The following is a 10,118-nucleotide window of genomic DNA, read 5'->3' on the forward strand; positions in this document are numbered from 1 at the left end:
CAAAACAGTGCCCATGACAGGCCACTGAGAAAAAGGATAAACGGCTAGCCCAAAAGAGGTCTAGTAGGATTAAGTTATTACAGCAGGAATAACAATCCAACGTTGCTAAAAAATAAAGAGAATCAAGAGTGGGCCAAAGAAATGTGAGACCCATCATCAAACAAAGCCCAACTCTTGAATGGAGCGGGAAACCAAAGAAAAGCTTATGTAAAAGGTCAGAAAACATGGACGGAGAGTCTCCAGATCACGGCTGATGCATGAGCAGCAGACAGACTCTTAGACATATCTGAAAGGAAAGCACATGCAAGGCCCAGGCACCACCAGCCTGTACCCAGCCAATATAGGACGTAGTGGGGTCATGGGCCAGAGGTAAGAGGTAAAGGGGGTATGGTTTGGTGGTAGGGAGAGGGGAAAAGATATATTTTGCGGCTCCTACCCAAGCCCTTTTGGGAGGTACGTCCTGTTGGGGTGACAGACCACCCAAAAGAGGCAAGTTTAAGGGGGAACCGTTGGGTGCATGCCTTGAGAGTAGAGAGAGAAAACATTTATACCGTGGCAGGAAAGAAGTGTTATAGTAGACTGAGGAATGAAACAAACCTGCCTCTGTCTGGCAAGGGTGAATGTCGCACAGACTTGGTGGTCGGCAAGTATGCCCAGACCAGACAGAGGCGGTTAAGGGGAAAAATGGTAAAAGATTGGTCACGACAGGCACTATAAAAGGGCCCTTGCCGTGCCCTGAAAAAAGGATCAGAAAACAGAGCATTTTGACGGAATAGAAAGAAAAACAGAGTAAAAAAGGAGAGAAAAAAGATAAGAAAGAAAACAGAGAAAAAAAGAGAGAAAATTAAGGAAAAATGAGAGGTAATACAGTGGGCATGCACCAGTAGATCGGTTTCCCTCTCTCCCCCTTCAAATCTTGCTCTCTTTCAAAACGTAAACAAGGACTCCTTTTTTGGGCAATAACCATTCAGGTCCGACTCCCTCAAAGTCATTAATCCCCATGGCAGGATCTTTTTTTCTTGGGAGATTATTTGCATTGAGAAGAGGCGTTCTCCTCTCTTTGGCTTTGTTTCGGCAGACTAAACTTAAAACTTGATTTATGCCCATTTGATTAGTTCGTATTATTTTCTTTACTTTCTCTGTGATTGACATCATCATGACTGTAATCATACTTTATTAGTAGGGATTACATAGCCATTTATTTAAATAGTCAGAATACTTTGTTTTGGTTATTATTATTATATCCGTCTGCCGTAACTCGTCTGCAACAGTTCTGCTTGCCGTAAATTTACTCCTGGTAGACAAGGCATAAGTTTGTGCACAAATCGGCTCAAGTTGAGTTACAATTGGACCGGCCCCAACTCCCTTACTCAGAAATATTCGGGCCCATCACCGCAGGAGGCAGCCCAATCCAACACATTATACACAAAAGAGGCCCCTACAAGGGTATAAAAAATTTACAATTATAACCCTTATCAACACAGAACGGGGCGGGGTAGGGATGGGGAGGGGGCGAGGTAAGTCAGGTCTAAAAAGTCTAAATCCATCCCCGTCCCATCCCGTGGTGTGAGACTAAAATCTTGCCCCATCTCCGTCCCATCATCTTTATGAGGCGGGAAAAATCCGTGCGAGACGAATCGAGAAAGGGCAATTTAAGCGGGGCGGGAAAAATTGCCATCCTGATTAAAAAAAGATACATCTAGTACGGCCGTACGGGTTACCCGGCCGTACGGGTTACCCAGTCTAATAAACACTGCCGCTCCCAACTGACCCAAAAAAAAAAAAAAAAAAAAACGACAAAGATAGTTTTGTTCGTGTGTTTGTGTTTCTGTGAAAAACCAAAACTATGAGGGGAGGTGGTCATGTTCCGAATAACCCACCACCCAAACCGGGTCTATCCATAACCGATGAAGATGCAGACACGGCCCGACCCATCTCCGCCCCTCACCGGAAGAAGGCCACGGGGGTGAGAGCTTGGATGGTGGTGGACTCCACGGGCCAAGCGGAGGTGATTGAAGCTGGTAAACATGCTATCATGAGACGAACGGGTCTGCCCGCCCGTGACCTTCGGATCTTGGACCCGCTTCTCTCGTACCCGTCAACCGTGTTAGGTCGAGAGCGAGCAATTGTGATCAATCTGGAGCACATCAAGGCTATCATCACAGCCCAAGAGGTTCTCTTGCTTAATTCTCGTGACCCATCTGTCACCCCTTTTGTTGAAGAGCTTCAGAGAAGGATTTTGCGTCATCACCACGCCACCACTGCTCAGGTCTCATCAATTTTCTCTCTCTTTTTTCAATGTTTTGATTTTTGAGTAATGGGTTTTTTCATTTTGTGTTGTTTTGTTTCAATAATGAACCCCAATTTATTGAATTATAAGAATCTAATTTCCAGTCCAATTAAACTATTTTGGAATCCAAAGAGTACATTTTTATTATTATTATTAATAATTATTAGTATTATTGGTTGTAGTGACGTTGTTTTCCTTGTATTTATCAATTTGTTTTAAGTATGTATGTTTGTGGTTTGGTGTTTTATGTTGTGTATAGGAGGGCAATGGTGATGATTCAAACTGGTCAAATTTGTATGACTTGGGAGAGCCACAATCAAGAACCGGTAGTCCTGTAAATTTATCTCAAGGGTTTCCACAGTTTCAGGATCAGGATGAGGAAGGCAAGGCAGAGGGGAAACAAGGCCTTGACAATCAAGATGGAATGAAAGTTCTTCCATTTGAGTTTGTTGCATTGGAAGCATGCCTTGAGGCTGCTTGCAGTTGCTTAGAAAATGAAGTAAACATTATTTCTTTCTAGTTTGATGGTGTTTTATTCTATTTTGTTGTTGTTCTGTTTTGTTCTGTTCAGTTCTTGTTTGTTTACTATGTTCTCATTTCTTATTGTATCTGTTTCAAAATCAGGCAAAGACATTGGAGCTGGAGGCTCATCCAGCCTTAGACAAGCTGACTTCAAAGATTAGTACGCTTAATTTGGAGCGTGTCCGGCAAATTAAAAGTCGTTTGGTTGCAATAACTGGACGTGTTCAAAAGGTAGTGGCTTTAAGATTGTGATTTCTGAATTATTAGGCATATCTATTATAACTCAGATGGTGTAATAGGCTGGAATGATTTTATGAACCTGTGTTTGCATATCTATAATTGGTATGGCATCATTCAATTGAACCATGCCATTTAGTCAAAATCTTGTTTTATAGGTGAACTAGTTCACTTTACAGACTTTTGATTTATGGTGCATGCATGCTCATTTCCAGGTTAGGGATGAACTAGAACACTTGCTGGATGATGATGAAGATATGGCCGAGCTGTATCTTACGGAGAAGTTGCTCCAACAAAACCTTGAAAATTCATCTGCTTCCACTCTAAGTGAGAATGACAACATGGATGATGAAGTTCTTGGATTAGACGTGGATGATAGGCATGTACTAATCTCAGTATCATTTTAATCATAGGTGTCCCTAGTTTTAATTATTTGATTACTATCTAACATGCTGAACATGGCCCATCATCTTCTTGTTATTAGAATACCTGCTGAAATCTCAGCAGAAGCTGGCAGGGGTTCTGCTAGTTACAAAAGTGAACTTCAAAACATCAACAATTCCCTGGAGCAACCATATGGTGTGTCTAAAGCACTTAGTAGGGACAGCCATGGGATCCATACTAGTACTACTCACAGTGTTACAGGCAAGCACCTGGATGTGGAGGAGCTTGAAATGCTGTTGGAGGCATATTTTGTGCAAATTGATGGTACACTAAACAAACTATCCACGGTATGGAACTACATCTACAAACTTTCTCTATTTTCTCACTGAGTCACTGTGCGTCACCTGTACCTTCACCCAGCCATACATAGTTGACACTTCACATGATGTATGCTTTTCAAATTGTAGACAGACTAGCCCCTAAACCATACCCAAATACCAGCATAGCCAGTGAGTAATAGTTTAAATGGCACTTCATCCTCCCATAGGAGTAGGATGGGGGTGAGGTTGAGTTCAAAATCTACTGGTTGTGTATTTTTATCATACCAATTAAAATACCAACATAGATGGAATATATTTTGGGGGGAAAAAATGTTCTCCTACCCAAAGAGAAATTGTTTTAACTTGTTTCACTCAAGCCTTATGATGTGGGAACTAGAAAGTGATTAAGGTAGTCCTCCTAGTTGATGTATACCTCATGAAATATATCAGTTTCACTTAACAACTCTTTTTTGGTAAGTTGGTTCCACTTTACAACATAATTCAGCAATTAATGACTTTGTCTAATAATAACAATCATCATGATTCTGATCGCCAAAGCAGTCGGTCATTTTCTTATGCAAGAGCTTTTCCATCTAGTTTTAGATCCACCATCAAGGACTTTCTCTACCTATGACCTTTTGTCTCCGCTTGTGGACAGAAGACGTGCTCTATCTCTAAAAGGCTTGTTGGGTTTGGCTTGTTGAAAGTAGACCTATTTTATTCTCTCTGACAGTGCTGATAAAGTCAAAGTCCTAATGAGGGTTATCATAAATTGCACACTCTCTCTCTCTCTCTCTGTTGCTCTACAAATACTTTTGTGGAGAAGTTAAAAAAACCTTCTAGTTCTGTTGCTCAATAAATATTCCTTTTGTGGAGATGTTAGAAAACTAACTTGTCTACTAGTAGTTAGATAATCCAGAAAATATTTTCCTTTGGTCCTTGTTGCCTCAAATCCAAGGCATGCAGTTCCTAAATTCCATGGGGTGAATGTTCTTTTGGACACGTTATTGAAGTTGCAGTATATTTAGATGTCTAAATCAAATTGTACTCCCCTTCAAGATTTTAATTGGTAAAGGCAGATAAGTTTCACATTTTGTTGCTCATCACAGTTCTGTTTTGGTAGGAAATGAACTCATGCTGTGTATTATTAGAAAATTGTGTTTTTTCAAGTGGTTGAGTTGCCATTTTTGAGCCAAAATTAAAGTGAGCCCCACATGTTCTTTGAGGCTGGTTTGAGTTGGGGCTTTCTATTCCAAACCATTTAGGAGTGAATGAGACATTGACTCCTAAAGTGCCTACTTAAACATGGGTGAAAGTAGTGAAAATGCTTGAATCCCACATAGGAAAGGAAAAGGAAAGAGACAATTTGGGTTATATAGAATGGTTTGACTATTGGGTTGGTCCCCAAATGACACCCCACTTCTGTGGAGTGGGGAGGACCTAGCGAAGTGGGCCTCCACCACATGCACGTTGCCTGCTCACCCTCATTGAAACAAGCTAGGAAGCATGGGTGCGGATTCGGGTTTGGGTGCAGGTGTAGTGCGTTGCGGCGACTCAGCAATATTTGAAAAAGTAGGGTACGAGTGCGGCGGGATATGTTTATTAATAAATTATTAAATATATTTTTATTTATATTTTCTATATATTGTTAAGCATATTTTTTCATATAAAATGGAAAACATATGCCAATTTAATAATAAAATAAATACTGAATACATAAAGGGAAGCAGTGTTTCTCTTGTTGAGAGATGGAGAGATTGAGACCGAGGTTTAAGATTTTATGAAGACCTAGGAGAGTGAGCTTGGGTCGGTGAGGCAAAGGAGAGATGGAGGGAGTCTGAGGGAGAGCTGTGGGTTAGAGAGAGAGAGGAGACGGAGTGAACGAGTCAAAGAGAGTTTGAGATGAGTTTAGGGTTTTTTCTTTAAATTAGGATGTCAAAACGGTGTGTTTTGACAAAATATTTTACATTTTTTTTTTAAACACTTATTTTGGCCCATATCGGACCGATTCGGGGCCTGTTTCAGCCCGTTTCAGACCGAATTGGACAGAGTCAGACCGTATCGGAAAATGAGAAAAAAAAAAATATATATATATATATATATATATATTGGTCACGGACACGCATGCATCTGCGTCCACGGCCACACTACGCATCCGTGCATATCGGGCTCTGGTGTGCCGACCTAATCGGCATACCCATGCTTTCCAGGAAACAAGCTGGGCCAGGTTGGGTTGGGCTTGAGTGTGAGTGGGCTGGGCCTGTCCAGAATGATGTGTCTATTTGACTTGCACATGTTTTGAACTTGTGTCCAAGAGTCTCAAAGCATCACTATGAGGAATGAAATCTGTCTTATGGAAATAGTGTCAAAAACTAGCCTTCATCATATTCAAAATTTTCTATTTATATTCTTCAAGTCTCAAAGCACCACTTTATGGGTCAAAATCTTTTTATTTCTATTCTTCTGGTTTGTAAGTTCTATTTGTGCATTTATCTATACACACATTAGAACAGTGGTTTCCATATTTATTGTTTTGTTTACAAAATCATTAATAATAATATGTCATGTATTATACCTTGTACAACTCTCAGTCTTCCTTTGTTTAATTGGTAAAGTCTCTGATGATTGAATAAAAGATTTGGGGTTAAATCCCTGCCTACACCAAAAACTAATTAGTGTCTTGATTTGATAATAAAGAGGGCAATCATCAGAATCAGATGTCATAAGTTGAAATTCTATCCTAAAAAAAAAAAATTAAAAAAATTAAAAAAAAAATACTATGCCAACTCCACTTAAAATTTTGATGAGTTTGTTAAACCCTATGAAGCATGGACATGAATACAGGCACAAGTGGGACTCGGTAATTTATAAAAAAATTAGGACATAACTACGGTAGGGATACATATATATTAATTATTAAATATATTTTATTTCTATTTTTTATATATTGTTAAGCATTTATTTTTCATATAATGTTAAACGTGTATCAATTTAAGAGCAATAATAGATAATAAAGTGAGCTGATCAAGGAAATAACTAACTGTGCAACTTATGAACTCAAGCAAGGAAAATAGGGAGAGATTGAGCGATACTGTGACATAGAGAAAGAGAGAGTGAGCCAAAGAGAGAGAGAGAGAGAGAACTTACCTCGGCCATTGCCCTTTGCTTTTGCCAATAATCCCACCGTTTCCCTTTGCTTTCACCAATAACCCCAAGAGAGTGAGAGAGAGAAGGAGAGAGATTGAGTGAGAGAAAATGATCAGATTAGGGGGCTTGGGGTTGGCTTTTTGGTTTTCAAGTTCTGCTCTCAAAACGCAGCATATCGGGATAAAGTTTTTGAGGTTTATTATTATTATTATTATTAAATTTCTGTATGAGGTGTGTCCCAGCCGCGTCCCTTCATTAAAAATAAATAAAAACAAACAAACAAACAAAAAACAGCTATGACATACGTGCAGCCGTGTCCCATGTGTGTTAGACGGGCATGGCAGTCAAAATTTCGTGTTTGTGCTTTCCAGGTTAAACCCTGTAATGAGATAACTCCCAAAAAAAAAAAAAAAAAAAAAAAAATCTAGAATCTTGACATTGAACTCCACAAATGAGAAACAAGATACCTCTTTCATGATATTTTAGCATGCTTTTGATTTTCTAATTTTATGTAATCATTTTTGGTGGTTGTGGCTTTGAAGCTTAGGGAGTATGTTGATGATACAGAGGACTACATCAACATAATGCTGGATGACAAACAGAACCATCTCCTGCAAATGGGAGTCATGTTGACAACAGCAACCATGATTTTGAGTGCATTTGTTGTGGTTGCTGGTATTTTTGGCATGAATATCACTATCGAGATGTTTGAAAATAATCAATTAGGGATGTCAAGGTTCCTATGGGTTGTTGGGGGCAGTTGCACTGGCAGTATTTTCTTATATGTGATTGCTATCGCCTGGTGTAAGCACAAGCGCTTACTAGAGTAGTGAAGAGCCAGCTGTGGATCTTTGTAAGAGGCCTTTTGATTTCTAGGATCTGTTCTGTATTTATGCTGGATGAATTTTACAGAGACAACTTTCTATACATCTTACTGTACTGGGTTATTACCATACATATGCTTGGATGCTGTAAAATAATTGTTACAATTTCTACATGTTTTTGCCTACATATGCTTTGTCTTCTGTACAATAAAAATGTTACAATTCAAATATAGAGCTTTGCTGGTAAAGTCCAATTGAAGTCTGCCATATTTAGGTGCAGTTCGGATAGCACTGAAGTGGCGTTTGCGTTTTAAGTCTGCGTTTTGTCCTCTTTTTTTTTTTTTTTTTTTTTTTTTTTTTTTTGCTTCAGCCGTAGATGTTGACTAAGTCAGCAGTGAACAGTGCATCTGTGCACTGTTCATGGGTCCCACAGACATCAATTTTCAACAACTTTTTCATTAAAAATAGGTCTCACGGTACTATTTACACATTTAAAAATTATTTTGCTACAGTGTTTTCAGTTTTCAATTTCAGCAAAATAAGTTATATCCAAACAGACCCTTAATTGATTGTCTACAGAGACGTACAGTGTAAAGGTTTGTAATGAATTTTTGAATGTTGCCCATAGAAGATCATCTTTATGGTGTACTGGAGATCTAAATGGTTTCCCTTGATCACAAAATGGCACAAACAGATCTCAATGCAAGATACCTTTAAATTTAAACTGTACTCCTATGGTTATTAGGTTAAAACTTCACCGAGCAGTAGGTCAATTGAATGAATACTCGCTCTAAGTGGCGTTCCAAGTCTTCCTCGTAAAGCCTCTTGAAGGGCAATCCTTCCTACTTCCTTCCTCAGTCCATATTCTCTAGCTTCTTTTATCTTGCTTTTCTACCAAATCCTTCTCCCACTTTGCAGTCTCAGTTACTGGTGGTCATCTATTTTCTTGTGAACCTGAGGAAATGATGTAGTGCATATTGGTTAAGATGGATCGACTGATTTCTCATAAGAGAAGCTCAAAGTACATATACACTTTTGGTCCTACATTTTGGGCCGGTCCAATTTTGATTTTACTACTATTCCAGTCCCAAAAAATAGAAAATCAATTCTTTCTACCAACAAAAAACTCATATGCGGTAAATAGAATGCTCTGCTAACAAGCTTTGCAATTAAAAAATAAAATAATTGAGCCTACATGTCATTAGCCACACACAATGTCATATCCAGATCAGCAAAAAAATTTCATTTGGTATTTAAGGACCCCTTTGGTAGAGAAGTTTGAATAATGTTGTTTATAGTTTTTTGAAATACAAGTGGTAAAAAAGTGTGTGAAAAAGTATATAATGTTGTTTAAAAACTAAAATAGAATTGTTTTAACAACTTTACCAAACGAGGCCTAAATAATGCCATGTCGGCATTAATTTTTTTTTTAAAAGCCATAAAACAATAATTGGTTTTAATAAAAGACTAAAATTAGTTTAAATTCTTTTTTATTTATCAGATAAGTGAAAATCTCTATACTCTCTCTAATCTTCATTTCTCTCTCTCTCTCCATGGACGGAATCTTCAATCTAGGTAGCTACTCAACCGCAAATCTCTACACTTTTGGTCTCTCTAATCAAGCTGAAAATATACTCTCTCTTCACTGTATTTCCATGGCTGGAGCTCACAAGTCGGCCTTATTCTCCACCATGTGCCGCCGCCCACCATCTCTCTCACAAGCTCACAAGCTTGGCCTCCACCATTTCTAGCCCTAATTCTCTCTAATCTTAAAATCTCATCTCTTCTCAAAACCTTAAACTTGATCTGACCATCATAGCCGCCATTAAGCACCACCGACGATCTTATTTTATTTTCTAAAGTTGAGTTTGTGGGTTTGGCCTCCTTCTCTCTACCTTCAATCTGGCTTTCCGCAGGTGTGCTGTGTTGGTGGTGGTGCTGTGTTGGTGATTTGGGTTTGTTTGTTTTTGTTTGATTTGGGGATTTGAAGGCTAAGAAGTTCTTTGTTGGAGATTTGGGTTTGGTGCTTTGCTGGAGTTTGTTGGAGATTGATTATGAGGAAGAAAAGACAAGAAAGGTGGGGATTCTAGCCTTTTGCCCCTATTTTTTAAAATATTTGGCAATATGCCCTGTTTTGAAACAATATAAATTCATGCCTCTGTTTCGAAAATCGATTTTACTAAAATTGAATTTTTCAAAAAACTCAATTGGTAGAAAATCGAGTATGGTGCGATCAAACTAAAAAAAAAAGATTGCATGGAACTCGAGTTCATAGAGCTCGAGTTCCATACCTATAGCAGCATTTTCATGCAATTTTTTGTTTTTATAAGTTTGATCGCCCCATACCAGGTCTAGGGAGTCTTATAGTAACGTTTTAAAGCCCTATAATGACGA

The 10,118-nt window shown here is 38.7% G+C and overlaps 1 protein-coding gene across 2 annotated transcripts; it reads left to right on the forward strand.

Annotated features, from left to right (window-relative positions):
* Positions 1–1,767: 1,767 nt before the first annotated feature.
* Positions 1,768–7,978, forward strand: LOC126707149 (magnesium transporter MRS2-3). 2 transcript variants are annotated; one of them, XM_050406749.1, is made up of 6 exons: positions 1,768–2,269; positions 2,550–2,789; positions 2,915–3,043; positions 3,265–3,428; positions 3,534–3,780; positions 7,448–7,622. In XM_050406749.1, exons 1-6 carry the CDS (start codon positions 1,847–1,849, stop codon positions 7,457–7,459), a joined length of 1,215 nt encoding a protein of 404 aa, XP_050262706.1. In that variant the 5' UTR covers positions 1,768–1,846; the 3' UTR covers positions 7,460–7,622. The 2 variants fall into 2 exon arrangements, with proteins under 2 accessions (XP_050262706.1, XP_050262705.1); XM_050406748.1 differs by having other exon boundaries at positions 1,769–2,269; positions 7,443–7,978.
* Positions 7,979–10,118: the final 2,140 nt, after the last annotated feature.

Source organism: Quercus robur, chromosome 11 (assembly GCF_932294415.1).
Source record: "Quercus robur chromosome 11, dhQueRobu3.1, whole genome shotgun sequence".
NCBI lineage: Eukaryota > Viridiplantae > Streptophyta > Magnoliopsida > Fagales > Fagaceae > Quercus > Quercus robur.